This window comes from Suillus subalutaceus (assembly GCF_016647625.1).
Source record: "Suillus subalutaceus strain FC151 chromosome Unknown DFJ58scaffold_88, whole genome shotgun sequence".
Taxonomy (NCBI): Eukaryota; Fungi; Basidiomycota; class Agaricomycetes; order Boletales; family Suillaceae; genus Suillus; species Suillus subalutaceus.
In genome coordinates this window covers 1-24,057 of record NW_024540337.1, presented here as the reverse complement: position 1 = coordinate 24,057, position 24,057 = coordinate 1, and the positions used below count along the sequence as shown (strand labels likewise).

The 24,057-nt window shown below is 47.5% G+C and overlaps 6 protein-coding genes across 6 annotated transcripts; 5 read left to right on the top strand and 1 right to left on the bottom strand.

Annotated features, from left to right (window-relative positions):
- Positions 1–415: 415 nt before the first annotated feature.
- On the top strand, positions 416–980 carry DFJ58DRAFT_843352 (uncharacterized protein; the record flags this gene model as incomplete). The annotated part of the gene is made up of 4 exons (XM_041392968.1): positions 416–448; positions 552–614; positions 677–758; positions 841–980. 4 exons carry the CDS (start codon positions 416–418, stop codon positions 978–980), a joined length of 318 nt encoding a protein of 105 aa, XP_041241510.1.
- A 7,204-nt stretch (positions 981–8,184) lies between these two features.
- On the top strand, positions 8,185–9,510 carry DFJ58DRAFT_663582 (uncharacterized protein; the record flags this gene model as incomplete). The annotated part of the gene is made up of 2 exons (XM_041382380.1): positions 8,185–8,498; positions 8,553–9,510. Coding segments are annotated over 2 exons (1,272 nt in total), but the record flags the coding sequence as incomplete, so codon positions are not given.
- A 101-nt stretch (positions 9,511–9,611) lies between these two features.
- Positions 9,612–10,835, bottom strand: DFJ58DRAFT_730367 (uncharacterized protein; the record flags this gene model as incomplete). The annotated part of the gene is made up of 3 exons (XM_041385894.1): positions 9,612–9,841; positions 10,315–10,636; positions 10,689–10,835. The coding sequence occupies 3 exons, from the start codon at positions 10,833–10,835 to the stop codon at positions 9,612–9,614; spliced, it is 699 nt and encodes a 232-aa protein (XP_041241508.1).
- Positions 10,836–10,920: 85 nt separating this feature from the next.
- On the top strand, positions 10,921–13,932 carry DFJ58DRAFT_730366 (uncharacterized protein; the record flags this gene model as incomplete). Its single annotated transcript, XM_041385893.1, has 5 exons — positions 10,921–11,385; positions 11,433–11,723; positions 11,775–13,370; positions 13,422–13,542; positions 13,592–13,932. The coding sequence occupies 5 exons, from the start codon at positions 10,921–10,923 to the stop codon at positions 13,930–13,932; spliced, it is 2,814 nt and encodes a 937-aa protein (XP_041241507.1).
- Positions 13,933–14,719: 787 nt separating this feature from the next.
- Positions 14,720–15,640, top strand: DFJ58DRAFT_630889 (uncharacterized protein; the record flags this gene model as incomplete). Its single annotated transcript, XM_041381202.1, has 2 exons — positions 14,720–15,316; positions 15,374–15,640. Coding segments are annotated over 2 exons (864 nt in total), but the record flags the coding sequence as incomplete, so codon positions are not given.
- Positions 15,641–16,059: 419 nt separating this feature from the next.
- DFJ58DRAFT_730364 (uncharacterized protein) lies at positions 16,060–17,493 on the top strand (the record flags this gene model as incomplete). The annotated part of the gene is made up of 3 exons (XM_041385892.1): positions 16,060–16,096; positions 16,145–17,098; positions 17,159–17,493. The coding sequence occupies 3 exons, from the start codon at positions 16,060–16,062 to the stop codon at positions 17,491–17,493; spliced, it is 1,326 nt and encodes a 441-aa protein (XP_041241505.1).
- Positions 17,494–24,057: the final 6,564 nt, after the last annotated feature.

The window sequence follows — 24,057 nt, the reverse complement described above, 5'->3', positions numbered from 1 at the left end:
CTGCTGCACTTCCCTGCTCAAGCTAATTGTCAGTTCATCCGTGCTGGATATTCAGACAGGGTTTGTTATCTTACCAAGATACTAGCTGCAACCGCCTGGGAATGATGGGCATATGACCATATCTACTGCCGCTTAAGAACCTTTTCCTGTGTATAGCTTCTTACGCCTTCCTTCTCAGACCTGCTTCTCATGTTTCGGCGCATCATCATACCATTTTCGTGTTCGAGCGCCCAAAGCCACATAGCCTGTAGTACTTGCTATGTACCACTGAGCACCAGTTCGAACCCCACATGCATTCTCTCCTACACTCGAGAGCTCCTCTACTATTTGAGTTATGTATGAGTGCTCACCAACAACCTAGGCTCACAAGTATCCAACTTTTGGGGAGATTCGTCCTGCTACATCTTCACTGCTCATGGCTCGAGGTGCGCCCGAGGACTCCGGCAGGGTAAGTTTGTTGTGAATTCTCCTGTGTCTTGCTAATGTCTGCATATTCTAAATTCGCCTGCAGAACTCTATGCACATGCTGCATAGCTGCTTTGAGCTTGTAGCACTCAGGCCCTGACGATACCAAACGCGTCAGCGCCGCACTTCGACAGAATCTTGTGCTACCGGTCAGGTTCGGTATCGTATCGTATCGCGACCGCGACGCTGTTTCGCATTTCATGTAACAAAGACTGGCGATAACCTCGACTTTCCATCACACCTGGACCTCAGAGCCATTGTTGACGATAGTCAGCTTTCTCGCATTCGAATTGGTACGCTCGCAGGCCTCGATATCAAAATATCTATTTAAGAACTATGTTGCCCACTACCCAAGTACTTTTCCATTTCTGGCAGGGAAGAACAAGGGAAATGCGCTAGGAGAGTACCGCTACCTACGATCTCGGTTCTGCACTGTCAGCAACGAGCAGTGGTTTGTGACTGGTGCACATACAGTATTCGCATTTCTGTGGACCATATTCCTGTATGATACATGATTTTGCTGTGTAAAGAGCACGCCCTGTGAAATTCGCAATAATTGACTGTTGATTGATTGCCTATCGACGTTAGACAGACATGTCGTCTGGACAATATTCTTCATCCCACACGAAAGCTTGTAAGTGGGGTGATATTAGGGATCAGGGACCGTGCTTGCATTAGACAGAGACGCGAGGTTCATAATTATCTTACATCTCATTCATACAAGGACGGTGAGTAATCCGAGGGGTATACTAGTGGCTGCATATCGAGAAGTCGACATTATTGCAACAAGCAACGCAACCAAAGAAAAATATCAGAAGATATCTGCTCGGCCAACTTAGAAGTAGCCATACAACCGGCCGTGTTCATGCTCTCCGGCACTATAGGTGATTGTTGGATAGTCGTGCGTCTGTGCCTGATCAGCACCATCCGTCGCCAATGCCGATTCAACAGAACTGCGTTCGAGTTGAACAGACCGATGGCAGAAACATGCCTCGTCAAGACGTGAATGGAAACACCAGTAATAGATACATGAGTCCCTTGTAATGACAAGCATCACACCTGGACCTCAAAGCCAGCAACCATATCATCAGCTTCCTTGCTGCACAGGTCTCAATGCGTGAGGTTTAGTTATCTTACATGTCATTGATACAAGAAGGGGAAGTAATTCGAGGGTTGTACTAGTGGCCACAAATTGAGAAGTTGACATCACATGCGACGATTTAGCAACAGCAGAAACGGCCACTTCCATGTAGGGAAACGCACGGGTACGGGTAACACCGCGGTTCTATGCTGACGGGTTTGGAGGGTATGGGTACGGAGTAGGATAGTCGTACCCTTGAGCATACCGTGGCCATTCACCGCGGGTTGACGGTGTTTGGGCGGGTATAATATACCAAATCGGGAACCAGGCGCGCAACAGCCATTGAACACCGTGTTTGATTCTCTGTTTTTCCTTCCTCTGAGAGCTTGAGGATCACAAGTGAATGCTATACTGATTTCTGTCATGTCTTTTGTACCCCCGTGAATCATTCTAGCAATTTATTGAGCTGACACTTCGTTGCAGAGAAGCTCGAGTCACTACCATAAAGCCAAGGCAAAAACTCGAGACCAGTAAGTCCACTGAGTCGTCTCCCCATGAAAACTAAGCTCACAAAGAAGGCATCTGATGCTTCGTCTACCCAGTCACACTCATCATCTAAGTCTATCTCGTCGTCCATCTCCGAGAAGGCCAGGTCACTCAAAAAGGCTGTTGCAAAGGGTGCTAAGGCTCTGGCCCGCCCCTTGAAGAAGGTCAAGCAGTCATTTGTGTCTCGGTCTTCTCGATCGAGCCCCACAGACACCGTTGATCTTACGCGATCAAGTACTGATTCACTTGCCACTGACGATAACAAATCAACGGCAGGTGCATTCGAGCCTGATCCCGATCCTTCTGCAGATCTTGGTATGTTTCTTTCCATTGATTTTTGCAAATATCTGATTATACAATGATACAGAGGCTCTCAAGAAGACTTGGCGGTCACCTATCTATAGTTTCTTTTCATCCGAAGTTGTGGTCCAACACCACAATGGCCGCTTGTGTCATTTTTTCCCGTGTGGTGCGCGTAAGTGTAAGACAGCTTTAGGTGGTGTGCGCCGCTATCAGGATACAAAGGATAAGTCCTCGACGACTAATCTGAAGCACCATGCCATTGGATGCTTTGGCGAGGATGCCGTCAACAACGCCATGAAGGGCAAGGATGCTGGTGCTAATAGTGGCTCTGTCTACGCAGCATTTGCACGTCAAGGCCAACAGCCCGTCCATTACTCCCATCGGACACACACGAACCCAGAAGTTCGGTAAATGATCTGAATCTGGATATTTTTGCATGCTAACATTAGTTTCAGTGCTCGTCTCGTGAAATGGATCACTGAAAGTAATCACCCAGTTAATATAATCAATGATCGTGAACTCCGCGAGCTTCTTTGTGCAGGTCGCCGGGGCAGAAGTGATCTTCTGGTGATGGAGGACCTTTTAGCCGCTGTCAGGACTCAAAAACGGAAGCGAAATGAAGTCGAAGCAGAGGAGAATGACAAGGAAAAGTAGTACTATTTTATTTCATTGTTGTTAATACTTAATACACTCTTCTTGGTAATGTACCCGCGGTGTTCAGAGACACCGCGGTGTTTTCCATAAACCGCGACATTGACGGGTCGGTGTGTACCCGTACCCGTGAAGGGTACGGTGTTGGCGGGTGCGGGTGCGGTGTCAACTTTCCGACCCTCGGTGTTACCCGTGCGGTACCCTACTTCCATGTGTTCCGGTGTCGGTGAGCACTGCGGGCGATTGCTGTGAATTATAGTTCGGTGAAGGACACGGGGAAACATAGTCTTCATCACGAATCACGAATCAAGTCGTCGTCGTCATGGGTGGGAGCACCAGCTGTAGCGGTGCGCTGGAAACGGATGTGAGACCCGGACCACAGTAAGAAAAGTGAATCGTGCATACTAGTTTACCCGGGGCGAGAGGAACGTCGACGATAGGCGGAGATGTATGACCTATACGAATGGGCCACCAGCTTGATAGGTGGTGGAGGCGTGACTGTGTGATGGGTGATAGTGCTGGTTGGGACCGAGACTGAAAAATGTAAGTCGAAGATATGACTGTGGCAGTTGACACTCACGTTCTCGTAGGCATTTATACGTGAATGAGTCTTAGTTGCTTCCTGCGCCGAGTGTGAGTAGTTGTGAGGTAGGGGAGATGTAGCAGGGAACTGCAAAGAATCGTCAAGTCAAATATGAAGTAAATGGGTAGACGAGGCATACATCCAGGGGATCACGGGGATGATCATTCCGCACAGGAGGAGCTGGAGAGGAAGAAGGAATGAGTTTGCGGAGATGACGGAGGAAGGCAGGTCGCCATGAGTGTATGGCAGGGGAAGGTCTTTGCGGCCGAGGAGCAAAAGATGGAACATGTGAGATGACTGGTTTACGACGCACACCACGAGGTGTTGCGTCGGACTGTTATATATAATGACATTGAGTGGAGCGGTGTGGGTGAATAGCTGGTCACGTACATTGAGTAAATCAGCGAGGCGAGGATTTTTAGCTACACTTGTCTGGAAGAGAATGTTAGCATACGAACGGATAGATATATGTGCATAGATGCATACGTTAGGCCAGATACTAGCAATGATCTTAGACGGAATGTTGCATATGTGGATCCCGCTGCCATTCGAGTAAGCCAGCTCCGGGGGCGAGTTGGGTGAGAAGAGAAGGTGTAGGGGACTCTGAATGTCAAACGAAGCGAGGAGTTGGCGAGACTCGAAGGCCCAGAGTTTGATGTTGCCCCGAAGATTGGAAGCGCTAGCGAGAAGAGCACAATCGAATGAAAGTGCTAGATCAGTGATGACGTCGGTGTTCCGACAGTCTTGAGTGTTAACGCGTCGAATTCATAGATTGTATGTTGACCCCAGGAGTTGTCATCGTCATTGAAGTTCAATACGGTCACGAGTGTTTTGTCTTTGGTTGTCCAAAACACCGGCACATCAGTCACTGGCCTTCGTGCACGAACTTTCCCCACTCTGACATCCAATTTTTGTGTTTCGACATCCCACACTTCAAGCCACATTGCCGTTCTTGAGTTGACTGCGAGCTTCTTCAAATCCTGCGAGAACCGAACCGTGCCCACCCCGCCCTTATCCCTTTTGAATGGGCCGGCAACGAGTTTCCCAGTGTCCAGTTCCCATATGCGCACTGTGCTATCGCCCGACCCGCTCGCCAGCAGTGTGCTGCCTGCAGAGATGTCGATGCAGGTGTCATGCTTGAATTTCCTCGAATATTCTTGAAATTTTCTCACGTTCCCTGTCGCAATCTCACAAACTTTGAGATCCCCTGAGTGCGCGTCGAGAGTTCCACCAGCAGTAACAAGCCATCGACCACCCCTTGATACCCCCACCGCATATAGTAGTTCCTGATCACAAACTTCTCGCATCTCCTCCTCAACCTCCTTACCAGCCCGCAGGTCCCATCGTCGAATGGGCTTTTCCCATGATCCGCTGATCATTTGCTTGCCATCCGGAAAGTAGCAAGTGGATATAACGCCTCGCTTACCAATCCGTTCCTTACCATTTGAATAGTAGCGAGAAGGTTCACGTACCTTCAAGGTCATGATTGGTGTCAGAATCAATTTGTTTGATGCCACACCGGGCTGCGTCGAGCTGGAAGCCATGGCGGATGTCGTCACTGGTTATTTCAAAAGATGTGTTTGAAGGACCTCCTTGTATGCTATTGGCCTGAAGTTGATGGAGACTTGGAAGATGCCCAACTTGATGGACCGCTGCGGAACTTTCCCTGCTGAAGTCAATTGTCAGTTGATTCGTGCTGCAGGTCGAGATGAGAGTATTACCAGGAGGCTAGCTGCACTCGTCTGATAATGATGGGCTCGCACGCAGGCTGGTAGGTGCATCTACCCTCTCTTAAGAAGCTCTTCGATCCTGTGCATGATACAGCATGTGCTTTCGTCCTCATACCTGCTTCTCACGTTCCATCGCACAATCATGTTCGGGCGTCCGAAGCCACACAGCCTGCTGCAGTATTTGCTGTAGAGCACTGAGCGCTAATTCGAGGTCTCCTTCACTCGCGAGCTCCTCTGATACTTGAGTCACGCGTGGACATTCGCTCTCATCGACAGTCAAGTATTGCGGCGGGTATCTGACTCATGAGCAGATGCTCTTGCAGCAGGGTCTTGCTATGTCCTCGCTACATACGTCTCACCGCGCTTGCATGTTCGCTTGGGTCGCCGCTTGACTAATAAATCCCAGCAGGGCATCGACCTGGTTCGCGTCCGAGCACTCCGCCATTGGCAGGACATGCAAGGTTAGTTTATTATGAACGTTTGTATTCTTACTGATGTGGTGATCGAGATCACGTAACTTTTTGGCGGGGCAAGCGTAAATTTCTCGACAAGAGTCTATTTATCAAACGGCGCTCGGCCGCGCCAGTCCCCGACAGCGACTTACAATAGTGCTGTGCCAATCCGACCAACGTCCCACTTACAGCACCTTCTTATTTCATGACGAACCGGCGAGGTGTCGACTGTGACATCAGCAGCATACGAAGTCAGTCATTTAAAATCGTTCACAGTATCTGCTTCACCGTCCGTCCGTATTTTTGATTGATATCGTGGCTATCACGCACTGACGAAGTTACAGATTACACTGTTGACTAGTAGCCCAAATCGCCGATCCCCAATGTCCCGACCGGATTCGCCAAGGCTTCATTGATCTTTGACATATCTTTCTTCGTCAACAGAGTGATCTCATCTGAGTCACAATTGTTGCAACCATCGCCGGATCCAACAGTGTACACACGTTCCACATACCGTCGGTAGATACATAGAGGGAGATGTGCTCGTGGTGAGTTACAAGACTGAATATGGGTTTATGGGGTGACGCGCTGTATCGCACGAAGGCTTCAGCTTCAGTGTCATTTCCATGCTGTCAATGGGGGATAACTCACGCTACAATGAGGTACCTGGCGGGTTTGGTCCAATAACCAGACTCATTGTCCCAAGCGCGGACGAAGTGATTCAGGATCAGGAGCTCTGTGATCAACTTGTCCCGTTTGATTCGATGCAGATATATTACTGTCTGTCCACCGGGGAGGACTGCTGAGAGCCGTTGCGCTTTAGGGGGGCACAGAACTATTGCTCTGTAAGCGAGAATGGTATTCAGTATGTTGGCGCTTAGCACTTATGTACGAAGGGATGATTGATGCATCGACGAGAAGCGGGGCTTAGTGTTTCGGAATAAGGAAGGTACGAGCACCGAGGCCCGAGATAAACGATAAACGATAAACGATTTTCATTGGCTAACTACGCTACTGATGTAACTCAGGCACCACATATAGTAAGTACCCTCGTCAGCTCATTGATAAGACAGCGAGAAGTTTGATCCGGAGCATCTTATGTAATAAAATGATCGTTTCTTTCGAGAACGTCCCGAAAACCAACCGTACGGCGCAAAAAAGTACGGCGCAAAGTACGGCGGATTCGGCAGAGTGTGGCGGCTTAAACAGTGAAACAGTCGGATTTTGAACTTTGAGTTCCGACCAACCCTAACCCTAAGCGTCTCAGCAGTCTGCAATGTATAGTATGTGGCGTTTGTTCAGCGCTAGTAGTCAGCCGCTCTTGCATCAAAAATATATTGTATGAGTGCTATCCATCCCCACATTATCGCTCATGGCTCCAACATGCTGCTTAAGCCCGTCAACAACACCACTACCTTTCTTAGAGGCACTGAGGCGCCATGAGCTACTTGGTGAACTTTCATTTCAAGAGATCCTCGCATTTGTCTTTCGTGCATCCTCACTCAGGCGGGATATCATGCTTCCACAGGTGTGCTCAGTTCCGGATGACGTCCCACCTGACTTGCTACCACCATCTATACATGAATTTCTATCTACAAGCACTCGGCTCTCTGCTTGTCACAACCCTTTTGACGAATTAACGCAGGGGCAGAGACTAGGACTCAAACAAAAGGTATCACAACAAAAAGAAGATATGAGCAGGGACGTCTTAGGATTGCTAGCAGTGAGCTAATACAAAAGAGGTTTGAACTAAAGAACTACTGACTACAATGAGCTACCTATATACATATATTGAAGCGGAGACTGAATCTGAATCTGAACTAACTAGCCAATCATTAAATAGAAAAGGGAATCGTACGATGATCTAAATATAACTACACCTATGATGTCATGAAACGTGTAACAGCTGTGTAAGGGTTCTCGAAGGTTCTAGAGTCACGTGACTTGATCGCTTGTGAAAGGAAATCGAAATCGGGAATGTCGGAGATAAAAGTAGTGGGCGCTAATGGAATAGAGAAGTTCGGATATGCGAAAGATGAGTTCGGGTTAGGGTTTGTGAAGGTTATGGGTACAGACACTGACTGAGCACTAACAACAGGCGCTTGTGATGGGCGCTTAACGGGTGTCTTACAAATGTCTTTAGAGGTTTCACGAGTGTTCAAGAAAGAATAATGATTTGTGTTTGGAATTCGTGACACTGCTACTATGGTTGATGTCTGCTGGAGTGCGTTCCGAGAGGTAATTTGGACCATGCCAACCCTATCAGAGCTTGATATTCAGCACCGACAATCCTTTTGAGATCATGGTCATCGTGTTGGCTTGAGTAAGTCTTATGAGCCAGCTGTAGCGTTCTATTGGCTCATCTACTTGCTTTTAGCATCAATTACGCTCTATCCTCCTCATACACATTGTACACGTGCCGACTGTCCCTCTGCACAGATGCAGCTACCGCTTAAAAAAGAGGAATCTCGCCAAGTCGTATTACATACCCTCCATGGCATCGTACCAGCCTGGTCCATCCATCTTACCTGTCGCGCATGTGGCACAATATATCAGAACAACTTTTCTATCTCAGCAAACCGGCGTTGGTATTATGACGGTATTCCAGACTACATACAGGTGTCTGACCATCACTTCGTGGATTGCAAGGTTGCCAACTTGTGGACAGAGCTGCACCTCAAAAGCCAGTGCGTGCTTTTGATGTTTTTCTCCCTTGCACCAATACTAACGTGTACTTTCAGTGTCTCAGCACAAGCATGCGCTCTCATATATGATAGCGCTTTGTCTGCCAAAGAGGAACTTGCATTAGAAGAGGCTGGTTGGCGCTTTGGCTTCAAGTTGAAGAACGAACACGTCTGGGATGCTTTCTTAGTCCTTGCGCTTACTGCAGACTGTAAACAACAAGGTGTATGCCTTGACGTACCCAATGGTGGTTTCCAGAACCGCCACTTCTGTGAAGCCATGAGGGCTCACAATGAATGCATCATCTGTCAAGGTCAGCCAGCACTTCGCCACTACTGTGATGTATGTATGCGCACATACTGGGACCAGCATGGCGGTGCTCGTAAAGTCCAGGTGGTTGTTACGGATGGGCTTTCAATGGGTCGCCCATGCTGCAATGTCTTCAGGTGTCGAAATCCACTCGCTAATAACCGTCAGCGTTTCTGTCAGCCTCATCTTGATGAAGGCTTCGACAACATTTGCGCAGTCGAGAGCTGCAATGCTCCTGTGATCACAGGACACAAAGCATGTGGCCATCCAGCGCACCAGGAGATGGAGAAACTTCACAATGAAAAGATGCGCGCCAACTTTCAGGCTGTTCAGTGCCTCCAACGGCTTGGAGCAGCCCAGCCAAATGATGCCATGGTCGCAGACCAACTTGCGGATGCCCTTGATCTGGAGTTTAGAGATGAATGGTACAAGGTCGACCCTGGTTCGAAATCCATCCAGCTCTTTGCCATCCATAACCCCTCTTCAACTGGCGAGTCAGACATGCAACGCAGCAATACCTGTGATGGCAAGTCTGACCTTGGCAACCGCAAACTTAGGGCAAAATTCGGTCGCAGTCGCACTCACAACGAGCAGATAGTTGTGTGTCCATGTGGGATTATTGTTGCTCGTGCTACTATGGTTGGCGCTGAGGCAGTATCTAATGTTCTGGTGTGTGCCTTTTTTCACATCTCCGCTGTCTCACTCTAATACTGCCTTCCAGCACATGATCAAAACCACGTTCTCAGTGCCAGGCGCTCAAAAACCAGAGCATGTCATGCATCGAGCTTGAGGACCTTGTGGGGAGGTGTCTATATGCTGTCATCAACCGCATCATGGTTTCTCTTCAAGTTAGAATACATGGGAAGTGGGGAAGGACATTCATACTCGAACTCGGACTCAGACTCGTCGTCAACGCTAGGGAGACTCGGTGCTTGAATGATAGGTTGATGTGAGGTCGGCGTGTGCCATGCGGAGCGTGGTGCCATTGAGGATGTGTAGGCTTGATAAGAGCCAGACGGGCTGCCAATCGCTTCGGTATCTGAATTGTCGTAAGTGCTGAAGACATGTCCAGGGGTTGACATACGTGAGGGGTACGGTTCATCAGCAAACTACCGGTTTTGGATACAAGATTCCCACAGCGACACAACTAGCACAGCCCCACAGTGGTACAGCGCACAGAGCGCACAGAGTGACAGTGCGGCACAGTCTCGCACAGTGCACAGGGTCAGGCGATAAAATGTGATGTAAATTATAGATTAATATCAATATCTTGCTGGTCTTCATCAAAACACGAGATCTCGGAGAATGCATTTCACAGCGTGACAACTTATATTCATTTAATAAAGTACTTCAACAGATAGCTAAAATATAAAATGTGCAATGCGTATATGTATTGACAATCATGTACACAGTACAAGGCTATGGTCACAATGCAACATCCAACAGACAGATATTCTAATCAGCTGTACTCATCAGCGACTGCATACCGATTTTAAGAACGAATTCGCTTACATGACTTGATGGTGGATTTTGGACGAGGAGACCAAAGTGACCGCTCTGAGCAGACAAACCCGCACCTCACCACGAGAGCGCGTGTGTGCCCTACATTAGCTTCCGCATCTCCAAAATTTCTCTTTGCCCTCTTCGCTCGAAGTTGTAGGTGGTGTTTGCGCATGCGAAATTGATGAAGAAGCCGCTCAGCAAGGTCCTTCTCGAGACGTCGAACTTCGAGATCAGCTCGTGCCATCTCGAGCAGGTAAGATGCTTCCTCTGAAGTCTCCGGCATTGAGTCCATGTAAGCGTCAAATGGTTCATTTGGGTAGCGGCGTATGTACTGTAGATAAAACTGATTCAAGGCAAGTGTTAGAATCCAGCCCATAACTCACCATATTATACACTTCCGAGGAGTCAGATGTATCATCTGAGATGTCGGAAGGAGTTACAGAATCTGAGATTTGTTGGCCTCGACATAGCGAATACGGGGATTGAGATGATTGAGATGGTGAGGCATAGCTTGAACGACACTTCGACATTGTAGTTACAGTTTGCGTCGTCCCGGAAATTGCCGGGACAATATTGAATCCAAATGAGTTCAATGACTTACTTCGCACCTTCGATATGCGCTACCCCTCCTGCAGCAAGCGTTTTAAGAATGAGGGACGCTTTCTGCAACACCTGAATCAGCCTTCTTCTCACTGTTACAAGTGGGATGGTAACCTAGTTTGCATCTTAAGACCAGCACAAGCTCCAAGTCCTCAATTTCCTCTCCACAACGACACGGACCCGACCTTTGACCTGGAGTATATGGACCATGGAGTTGATGCAGACACTGGAGCGGAGTATGGGTCTTCAGGCTCGCAGGCAGATTACGGTGAAGAAGTGGAGTTTTATGACGGTGCAGGCAAGACGTGGGGTGTTGGGAAGACTTTCATGGACCAATTCAACGAGGATGAATATGCTGCAGAGAGGGAGCAAAACCAATACTTTCCTTTCGCTAGCAAACCGGACTGGGAGATGGCATCGTATATTCTTCGGTCCGATCTTAGCATGGCCGAAATCGACGAGTACCTCAATCTTGAATTTGTGAGTTCATCTATCCTCTAAATTTCTTCGTCTAAACTTATGTTCAGACCAAAACACTCCCGTTGTCATTTCGCTCTTCGCGAGAACTCCGAGGACGTGTTGAATTGCTCCCAGCTCCCCCTCAATGGAAGTATCAAAAAATCACTACCGAGTTTCCAACGACAAAAACCCTTCAAATATTTTATCGGGACGCAATCGAGTGCTTGCAGTCACTTCTCAGTCACCCACTGTTGGCCGCCAGCTTTGATTTCATCCCATGCAAGGTTTACGAGTCTGCCGAACGTGCGGTTCGAGTTTATCATGGTTTCATGACAGGCGATCATGCTTGGAACCTTCAGGTAAGGTCTCGTGTCTTGATTCCTCGTTCTGTATAACTAACAAGACCACAGAAAGACCTACCTGAAGGTGCATCCCTCCTTGGTGTAGTCCTCTCCTCGGACAAGACCAAGGTCAGCAACATCGCTGGCAACCGTTACGCGCATCCACTTCTTGTTAGTCTCGCCAATATTGATCCTGGAGTGTGTGCCAAAGGCTCCTTACATGCATATATCCCACTTGCTTTGCTTCCTGTTGCAAAGTTCTTGCACAGGAACAAGCGCATGCATGGGGTTCTCACAGACCGTTTACTTCACCAATGTATCGACCTCGTTGTTGAGCCATTGAAGCAGGCTGCCCGTCTTGGCGTTATGATGAGTGATCCACGGGGTTTTAGCAGGTATTGCTTCACCCCCCTCGTTGCTTATGTCGCAGATACTCCGGAGGAACTTGTAATTGCATGCGCCACTATGAACTCATCGCCTGTCACTATGGCTACCCGTGAAGACTTTGGAGACCCAATCCGACACCCTCCTCGTGATGGATCATCAACCCTTGCCAACATTGCAGCGATTATAACATCTATCTCACCTTCCGATCTCATCCCGTTCTTCGAGGCATGCAAACGCTACAATCTAAACGGTGTTGACTTGCCATTCTGGAGGAATTGGCTTACCGCAAATCCTTCCTCCTTCCTCACTCCAGAACTACTTCACCATCTCCATAAAATGTTCTGGGACCATGATCGTCTCTGGTGCACAACAGTGGTTGGCTCGCAGGAAATTGATTTTCGTTTTGCGCTCCTCCAGGTGTGCACTGGTTACCGTGCATTCAAGGAGGGAATCTCCGCTTTGAAGCAAGCCACCGGGCAAGACCATCGCAACGTTCAACGGTATATCGTTGGCGTGATTGCTGGTGCTGCCCCTGCCGACTTCATATCTGCTATTCGGGCCCTCATGGAGTTTAGATACCTTGCTCAAGCCCCGCATTTCACCGACAAGCAAGTGGTAGATTTAGACCGCTGTCTTAAAGTCTTTCATCGGTTCAAACAGTCTATCGTTGACGCTGGTGCTCGGCGGGGGAAAGGGGGTGGGGATAAGCCATGGGCGATTCCAAAGCTCGAGCTGCTGCAGGGGGTAGTGCCCAGTATTTGTTCACACGGCGCTGTCATGCAGTGGTCTGCAGACCCCACTGAACATGCGCACATCAAGGTTGTGAAGGAGCCAGCGAGGGCAGGGAACAATCACGACTACGACGCGCAAGTGTGTCGCCACCTCGATCGTCGTGATAAGGTGGAGCGTTTTGACCTCGCACTCCAGATGCGTGCACAGGAGGACCACGAAAGGGACGAAGACAACGAGGGTGGTCTTGTCCAGCATTTTGTCAAGGACTACTTTGCTTGCGCGCGCGACCTCATTAATGGTGTTCATCCTCAAGCTCCCCGTCCCTATCGAACATTCTCCACCTCAATTAACGCTTACCATCTCAGCTATGACCCCACGCACACGAAAATGACAGTGGATAAGGCTGCTGAAAACTTCTCTCTTCCTGACCTCCGTCCCGCAGTCTCCGATTATCTTGACCAGGTTGATGCGCATGTTGATCACTTCGCTGTTGGTGGGAGGCGCCATGCCCACCCTGGCTGCCCCCTCCCCTTTGAACGCATTCAAGTATGGTGCAAGATACGGACACAATCAAAATCTTTTCACGACCCTGCACAGCTTGAGCCCGCGCAAACGCTACATGCTCAACCACCCTCCAGTGCCTGGCCATACGGCCGATATGACTCTGTCATCGTTAGTTCAGGCAACACGCACAAGTGGCCAAAAAGTGGACTGGATGGTATGTTTTTATGTCTATACCGTCACGCTACTGATGTTGACAAACGCAGGACACTTTGTTGCTCACCTTCGCTTGATTTTTCGTCCCATCACGACACTCTCATATTCCGAATCATATCTTGCATATGTTGAACGTTTGGATGTTGTGACTCTCGACGATTCTACGGGTATGTATATTCTCAGGCGTGCTCGACGAGCGAATAATGACCGGATTGGCGATGTCATCCCAATAACTCAGATTGTGGCACCCGTCCATCTCATCCCGCGTTTTGGTCCAAAAGCCGATCCGCGACTGACGATGCAAAGCAGCATTAACCATGCCACAGAGTTTTACCTGAATAAATTCTGGAATAAGGAGCTTTTCTTTGCGCTTCATGTGACTAGTAGATAAGCTCTTAGCATTAGACAGATAGGGGTATTCACTAGAATGGTGGTTTTTTTCATTGGCCCTTGTTTTTAGCCCATCGTGAGAGTCGCTGCGGCATAGCACCCAAACCATGTAGGCTGACACGTCAGTTACAGTTTCTTTGTTCCTTGAAGTCTTTTAATGGCTGCGGTCTTTGGAGACTTTGGAGGAGATGCATACTACTATACAGCTCGTAACTCCAGAGGCAAAAAACCCGGATCCGATACGAAAAACGAACCAACGACTCCAGGGATGCCAGTGTTATCCACGACATCTTCATGGATCTCCAACAGATCAAAACGACGTGGCCCTAAGACAGAGACCCCGCGTTCTGCAGATGTGACTTGTATGCTGACGGATCGCTTAATCTCAGCATAGATTGCTTACTTTACATATTATAGGTAAATCATCAAACACCCCAGCAGTGGTGCCAGAGACTGAAACTGTAGCAACCGCCAAGTCCGAAGCCGACACTGCAGTCGTGCATGATCAGGTTTTGGGTATCACACATGTTATCGCTGCAAACCCAGGTAAGGGTGCTGGTCAACTAAATATTATTGTTTCTCATAGTTCGCTACTAGATGGGTGCCACGAGCAACTCGTAGATGCTCTTCGGCAGGTATGGGTGGAACCTGTATGCTTTATCAATGTCTCTGCCGAAAATCATGCCCGTGTTTTGGAGCACATGGACGCTCTCACATTTTCTAACTATCACACAAAGTACGTCATATATAAATTCAGTCAAACATTTTTCTTATGTCAATGTTGTTGTAGGATGTCATATTTTCCTCACAGGATGATTCTCATCATATACTCTCCGCTCCCTGTCCATGAAGAAACAACATCTGAGATGTCGTTCACGATCTCACATGCTCTTCACAGCATTCAGTACAACCGAACCCTCTTGAAGACCTCCGTCTTAACCAATAGTCGGATGTACTCCGAACACCTCTTCACTATACCCGACATGCAGGTGACCATGAAACCCACAACCACGACAGCCACTGAGACGCAACTTCTCTGGATGGCCGAATCTGGATTCACTCAGTCTCGGGTTGCCATCATGACGAAAATGGAGGATACTCTTCTATCGCACGAAGAGCTCCTCCTCATTCTTATGATCTTGGTCAAAGAAAGGAAGAAATATGCCTCCCCCGCAGCAAACTCTGTTACTTGGAATCAGACACGTGAAGAGGGATCGGTGCGGACTTACAGTGAGTTCGCACCTGAACGCACTTCCGACAAGTTATTTGGGCCAGTAATAGCAATGGGGCATGAGTGGATTGATATTGAGTCTGTCGATTATTTTGTGTGGGTGAAGTCTGGGGATCAGCGGATTGACTTGGCTGCTCCTCCCACGGCGCACGGCGTGAGTCTAATGTTGCAATGATAAGAATATTTATGCTGACAAGTAGTATCTTTGCAGACACTTTTTCCGAATATTGACATGGACAATGTGACTGACGCATTGAACCATGGCTTGGATCTCGTGAAAGCCACGATGAGCAGCACCCTTGACTTAATCGAACCCAGCGTAAATCATAGGCATCTCCTCACTCCCAGCGCACTTACATTCAATTGGGAGCTTGACAGTTCCTCCATGTCAGTTGCCATTTATGAAACTGCCCACGCCCGCTACTGCGATTGGTACCGTCGCCAATTCTCTGGTACGAAACGTCGTCGTGTGGACAATCCTACCACAGATGAGAATACCAGGCCCTCGATCAGGAGGGCATTATCCTCTGGACATGTCCAGGCGGACAACCAAGAGAACACCAAATCTTCAATCAGCTCTGCATACGTCTCCGACACAAGCGACGAGACTGTTTCCTCCTCGGAACTAGCAACACCTGGAACCGAGTCTTCCTCTGGACTGAGTAGTGATGATTCAAATGTCTAGGTCTTGGTGAGGGGGATGGAACTTGGCTCCCTGTAGACGTATATCTTTCACTGCTCACTACACTTTCATCATGACCATTTTGTTCTATTTTCTTGTTGTACCTAGTACCCCAGCGCCATTTTCCGCACTACCGCGCGGAGTTTCAAATAAGTAGTACTTACTAGTACATGGAATGTTATACTTCTTGTCTTCGGGTTCATGTTCAACGTTTGATGGCAGGCAAACGCAAGACCATAGTACCTGATCTTGGTGAGTACACTGATTTCTATATAACAAAACTGATATGTAGCACTGCAGATGACCTCCGTCGCTCTAAGCGAAGTAACATGGGTCAAGGTGGACGCCTCACCCAACTTCAAAAGCTCGAGTCCTCACAGATGAATAGACAACGTCCAGTGAAGAAAAACCCCGCTCAGGAGATGATAGACAGCCAACCAGTAAATGTCATGGCGCCGGAGGCACCTATACGCAAACCAAGGGCAAGACCAATCAAGGCGACTAAGACATCAAGCAATGAGAAGACTGAACGACATCTTTCAAGCTCCAACTTACCACAGCGTGTTGCTGAGGACAAGCCCACTTCGCATCCTCGTAGTCCCGACTCAAGGTTTGGCTTTGTCCCACCTCCACCTGCGACCTCCGAACGCCATTTCATCCGTGCTCTCTCTAGGTTCAACAGTACACCATCAGGATCCTCCCAGCCTAACACGCCCAAACGCACCCTCACTGGCGCCCATTCGCGGAAACACGACAATCTGCGTCATCATTCCAAGTCAGATACTAGCCGTGCCCTACCAGCATCCAAACCTGTCCCTCTTGAACACACCCCCGCTGGTGCTCATTCACAGAAACGCAACGATCCACGTCCTCACTGTAATGCTAGTCGTAAACCACCGGTGTCCAAACACATCCCTCGACACACCGTCACCAGTGACAGCAATCCGCCCACTGACCTGGAATCCGATTACACTCGTCCATCACGGATGAATATTTCAGATGCCGAGGCTCCTCTACATGGCGATGAGGGCTACGACTCGGGACGAGATCACGATGTGGATGCTAACAATTCTGATCTGGACAACTCGGATGCTAGAACTAATGACGTGCAGGTGGACCATGGCAATGATGGTGATAGTGGGGAGGCGGACCAGGATGTTGATGTTGATAATCTGGGTGTAGACCAGGATGATGGTGACAGTTTTGTTGACGACCCCCACCAGGATCATGACACCTCGAAAGATAGCAACGATGGTAAGATATCCCATGCATGTGTCCATCATGCTACTGAACTTGCCCACTTGCCTTATGCAGATGAATTCACTCGTGCATGCTCACGAGTCGCCGACAGCTCACACAATGCCCGAGATGTCCTCCAAGACCATCGCGCAAAGAACTGTCGCCCTCGCATGCCTGACCTGGATGAGCTCGAGACTTTGCGTCGTTGCGCTACTACTCAAGATTCAGCTCAATCTTCTTCTGAAGAGGAGGTTGTAGTACCACGCAAGAGAACGCGGATGATCAAAGCAACTGCGCAGAACATTCGCTTCTATCCTCCTTCTTGGAAGGATTTACTAGAGGCCGCAAAGAAGAAATCACGCCTAGGCTTGCTCACTAGCACAGCGTCAAAGCGCGAGCCCCTTCAGTGACAAATCCCGTATTATACGGGTCACCCGACCTACATAATATCCCGTGTAATACGGGCCAGCGGATTATGGGCCGATGTTATGTATATTCCCGATGTTGACGGGTGGGCCGGGAGGCATATTATTTCCGATGGAGACGGGTGGGCCCATCTATGCTAATGTTATATATATCATCGATGATAGCGGATGGGCCGGGAGAAATATTATTATGGAGATGGGTGGGCCCATGTGGGTAATATGTAGAGTAGGATTGACATATATTATAGACCTGAGGAGAGATGTATAGCAAATAGTATTATATAGACGTGTGGGCCGACGTATTAGTATTATTTTGTAGACGGATGGGCCGAGGGAGCGGTGAAATATTTATTAGATAGACGGGTGGGCCGACGTGGCGTAATATCAGATAGACGGGTGGGCCGAGGGTGAGGGGAATTATTTATTACATAGACGGGTTGGCTGATGTGGGGTAATATTAGATAGACGGGTGGGCCGACGTGGGGTAATATCAGATAGACGGGTGGGCCGAGGGTGAGGGGAATTATTTATTACATAGACGGGTGGGCCGACGTGGGGTCATATTAGATAGACGGGTGGGCCGACGTGGGGAATTCTACATAGATGGGTGGGCCGACGTTGGGCAATATTAGATAGACGGGTGGGCCGAGGGTGAGCGGAATTATTTATTACATAGATGGGTGGGCCGACGTGGGGTCATATTAGATAGAAGGGTGGGCCGACGTGGGGAATTCTACATAGATGGGTGGGCCGACGTCGGGTAATATTAGATAGACAGGTGGGCCAAGGGTGAGGTGAATTATGTATTAGATAGACGGGTGGGCCCAGATACATATCATATAGACAGATAGGCCTAGGTATTGTACATTTTTACGAGTTTCGAGGCTCGAGTTAAGAAAATTCAAATTTAAGATGATATACATTTTTGTTGTCTTGAAATACCGAGACCCAAGACCCGAGATTCGGCACTCGGTAGTCGGTGAAATGAGTACAGAAATACATAAGATAATACACATTGTTCTCAGAAATCACAAGTTTCAAATGTCGATTTGTAAATCACGAGTCACAAGTCTCGAGACTCGAATCACTGAGTACCGAGTACTGAGAACCGAGTATTGACACCCGACACCCGGAATTCGGCACTCGGCATGCGAGACAAAAGATTGGAAACAAAACTCAAAATTTGAAACTCGAAAGTACTGACTACCGAATACCAAGTACCGAGTACTGAATCTCGGGTCTCGGTACTCGGTATTCGGTACTCGACACGATGCTCGAAACTCGTAAAACTGTTTCAAATCACCGAGTACTGACCACCAAGTACCGAGTACCGAATCTCGGGTCTCAGTACTCGACACAATGCTCAAAACTCGTACAACTGTTTCGAATCACCGAGTACTGACTACCGAGTGCCGAGACCCGAGATTCGGTACTCAGTACTCGGTAGTCAGTACTCGGTGATTCGAAACAGTTTTATGAGTTTTGAGCATCGTGTCGAGTACCGAATACCGAGTACCAAGACCCGAAATTCGGTACTCGGTACTCGGTACTCAGTAGTCAGTACTCGGTGATTCGAAACAGTTTTATGAGTTTCGAGCATCGTGTCGAGTACTGAGTCCCGAGTACCGAATCTCGGGTCTCGGCACTCGGTAGTCAGTACTTGGTGATTCGAAACAGTTTTACGAGTTTTGAGCATCGTGTCAAGTACCAAATACCGAGTACCGAGACCCGAGATTCGGTACTCGGTACTCAGTACTCGGTACTCGGTAGTCAGTACTCGGTGATTCGAAACAGTTTTATGAGTTTCGAGCATCGTGTCGAGTACCGAATACCGAGTACCGAGACCCGAGATTCAGTACTCGGTACTTGGTATTCGGTAGTCAGTACTTTCGAGTTTCGAATTTTGAGTTTTGTTTCCAATCTTTTGTCTCGCATTGAGATATGAGCAAAATACTATATACCGGGTGAATTTCAGTATTGGAAGTTTGATGCTTTCGATGTTTTTGATGTCGGGTCTTGATGCTTTCGGGCATTAACATGTAGATAGCCCTCGATCTCAGGGGTGTGGCAAAATTTAGATTGTCTGAAACAGATATAATTTGAGTGAGATATATGCAAAATACCACACACTGACTACCGAGTGCTGAGTACCAAGTGCCAAGTGCCGAGTTCCGAGTTCCGAGTGCCCCGATGCTTTCGGGTATTAACACCCAGATAGCCCTCGTCCTCAGGGGCCTGTCAGAATTTAGATCATCTCAAACAGATGTGATTTGAGTGAGATATGAATAAAATACTATATACCAGGTGAATTTCAGCATTGGAAGTTTGATGCTTTCGATGTTTTTGATGTCGGGTCTTGATGCTTTCGGGCATTAACATGTAGTCTCAAACAGATGTGATTTGAGTGAGATATGAACAAAATTCTATATACCGGGTGAATTTCAAGTGAGATATATGCAAATACTATATATTGACTACTGAGTGCTGAGTACCAAGTGCTGAGTGCCAAGTGCAGAGTGCCCTGATGCTTTCGGGCATTAACACCCAGATAGCCCATGCTCTCAGGGGCCCATCAGAATTTAGATCATCTCAAACAGATGTGATTTACTGAGTCCCAAGTGCTGAGTGCCGAGTCCCAAGTGCCGAGTGCCGAGTTCCGAGTTCCGAGTGCCCCGATGCTTTCGGGTATTAACACCCAGATAGCCCTCGTCCTCAGGGGCCTGTCAGAATTTAGATCATCTCAAACAGATGTGATTTGAGTGAGATATGAGCAAAATACTATATACCGGGTGAATTTCAGCATTGGAAGTTTGATGCTTTCGATGTTTTTCATGTGAGGTCTTGATGCTTTCGGGCATTAACATGTAGATAGCCCTCGATCTCAGGGGTGTGGCAAAATTTAGATTGTCTGAAACAGATATAATTTGAGTGAGATATATGCAAAATACCACACACTGACTACCGAGTGCTGAGTACCAAGTGCCAAGTGCAGAGAACCGAGTTCCGAGTTCCGAGTTCCGAGTGCCGAGTGCCGAGTGCCGAGTGACCCGATGCTTTCGGGTATTAAAAGCCCTCGCTCTCAGGGGCCCGTCAGAATTTAGATCATCTCAAATGGATGTGATTTGAGTGAGATATGAATAAAATACTATATACCGGGTGAATTTTGGCATCAGAAGTTCAATGCTTTCGATGTTTTTGATGTCTGGTCTTGATGCTTTCGAGCATTAATATGTAGATAGCCCTTGATCTCAGGGGTGTGGCAGAACTCACATTGTCTCAAACAGATATAATTTGAGTGAGATATTTGCAAAATACTATGTATATACTGACTACCGAGTGCTGAGTGCCGAGTTCTGAGTTCTGAGTTCCGTGCTGAGTGCCGAGTCCCAAGTGCCGAGTGCCGAGTTCCGAGTTCCGAGTGCCCCGATGCTTTCGGGTATTAACACCCAGATCACCCTCACTCTCAAGGGCCTGTCAGAATTTAGATCATCTCAAACGGATGTGATTTGAGCGAGATATGAACAAAATACTATATACCGGGTGAATTTTGGCATCAGAAGTTCGATGCTTTCGATGTTTTTGATGTCGGGTCTCAATGCTTTCGGGCATTAACATGTAGATAGCCCTCGATCTCAGGGGTGTGGTAAAATTCAGATTGTCTGAAACAGATATAATTTGAGTGAGATATATACAAAATCCCATATACTGACTACCAAGTGCTGAGTACCAAGTGCCGTGTGCCGAGTGCCAAGTGCTTTCCGAGTGCTGAGTGTCCCGATGCTTTCGGGCATTACCACCCAGATAGCCCTTGCTCTCAGGGGTCCATCAGAATTTTGATTATCTCAAACAGATGTGATTTGAGTGAGATAGGAGCAAAATACTATATATCAGGTGAATTTCAGCATTGGAAGTTCAATGCTTTCAATGATTTTGATGTCGGGCCTCAATGCTTTCAGGCATTGATATGCAGATAGCCTTCACTCTCAGGGGTCCTTCAGAATTTGGATCATATTTTCGCATCAGGAGTTTGATGCTTTCAATGATTTCAATGTGAGGCCTAGATGACTGTGTTCATTGACATGTGGATAGCCCTTAATGTCAGGAGTTCACAGAATTCATATGGCCTCACATGGACATATGAGGTAATGTAGGACATTCTCAACACATCAGGAGACACATAAAAACACATCATAAGGCACTACATCATGTCTTCAATAGTCATACCTATGTGTAGTATGATAGTGTGATCTTTAATATACTGTTCAGGCTGACACTCATCAAGTATCACAGGTCTATTGTACAGACTTAGAATAAAATACAGTAGTCTTAACTTGATAGTCATTACACGATAGTCTTCACTTGATAGTCTAATATGATTGTTGATTACTACATAATACATAAGCTGTGAGGGTTAGGATTATTATGGAAGATATGACAGTCATGGTTATTAAGAAAGCTTATATTATGCCTAGCAAGTTAAGACTATTGAGTTAAGACAATCATATCCTTAGTCTAGTAAGCACTGTCAAAGCTTGTGACCTTCTGGTAACCGTGTGGCAAAATCATATTTTGCTGATGTATATATCTTGTGATTGTAACTTTCTTGCACCAGTGCACAGTGATTGCCTTGAATTTCGAGTTTTTTTGTATTTAGAGATACATACCACTGACAGATACTGTTTCAGGGACTGGAACAGTACACTGGAAGCCAATCTATCATATTATACATAGGTGTGATCATAGCAAACCTGATGCAGTCCCTGATGATGTGTTTTTATGTTTCTCCTGATGTTTTAGAATTTTTCCCACACAAGGCTGACAACAAAAACATTGAACCTGCAAAGCTCAGACACACCCAATAAATTGTATTTTGCTCATATCTCCCTCAAATCATGTCTGTTTGAGGCAAAATATGATCCCCAACATCCCTTCGATAGTATATGCAATATATAAGGATACTAGGACAACAGGATTTATTCCTGTTGTGCTATGTGCTTACCCTTGGTGCAAGGCCTGACATCAAAATCACCTGATATATAATATTTTGCTCATATCTCACTCAAGTCTTATCCGTGTGAGACGATCTGAATTGTGACAGGCCCCTGAGATCAAGTTCTATCTGCTTGTGAATGCCTGAATGCATTGAGGCTAGACATTGCAAACATGGAAAGCATTGACCTTACAATGCTGAAATACACACAGTATATGGGATTTTGCTCATATCTCACTCAACTCTTATCCATTTGGGATGGGCTAAATTCTGCCAGACCCGTGAGATCTAGGGCTATCTGCATGTCAATGCCTGAAGGCATCGAGGCTTGATATCAATAACATCAAAAGCATCAAACTTCTGATGGTGAAATTCACTTGGTATATAGTATTTTGCTCATATCTCACTCAAATCACATCCGTTTAAGATGATCTAAATTCTGATGGGCCCCTGAGAGCGTGGGCTATCTGGATGTTAATACCCGAAGGCCTCGGGGCACTCGGCACTCGGAACTCGGCACTCGGAACTCGGCACTTGGCACTCGGAACTCGGAACTCAAAACTCAGCACTCAGCACTCGGTAGTCAGTATATACATAGTATGGTGCAAATATCTCACTCAAATTATATCTGTTTGAGACAATGTGAATTCTGCCACACCCCTGAGATTGAGGGCTATCTACATGTTCATGCCTGAAAGCATCAAGACCCGACATCAATAACATCGAAAGCATCGAACTTCTGATGCCAACATTCACCCGGCATATAGTATTCTGTTCATATCTCAACTCAAATCACATCCGTTTGAGATGATCTCAATTCTGACGGGTCCCTGAGAGCGAGGGCTATCTGGGTGTTAATACCCAAAAGCATCAGGGCACTCGGAACTCGGAACTCGGAACTCGGAACTCGGAACTCGGAACTCGGAACTCGGAACTCCGGAACTCGGACTCGGCACTCGGCACTCAGCACACAGCAGAAAGCTTGATTGCAACACTGAAGGCACTGAGGTGGATGAGGGAAACACCTCCTGACAGTGATGAATGCCTGACGCATCAGGTGCACTCAGCACTCGGCACTCGGCACTCGGAACTCAGAACTCAGAACTCAGCACTTGGCACTCAACACTCGGGACTCATTCACCCTGTATCTTGGATGGTGCATATATCTCACTCAAATCATATCTATTTCAGACTATCTAAATTCTGATGAATCCCTGAGATCTAGGGCTATCTGCATGTCAATGCCCGAAAGCATCAAGAGCCGACATTAAAAACATCGAAAGCATCGAACTTCTGATGCCAAAATTCACCCAGTATATAGTATTTTATTCATATCTCACTCAAATCACATCCATTTGAGATGATCTAAATTCTGACGGGTCCCTGAGAGCGTGGGCTATCTGGGTGTTAATACCCGAAAGCATCGGGGTACTTGGCACTCGGAACTCGGAACTCGGAACTCGGAACTCGGCACTCAGCACTCGGCACTTGGTACTCAGCCCTCGGTAGTCAGTGTGTGGTATTCATTTGGCACTCAGAACTCGGCACTCAGCACTCGG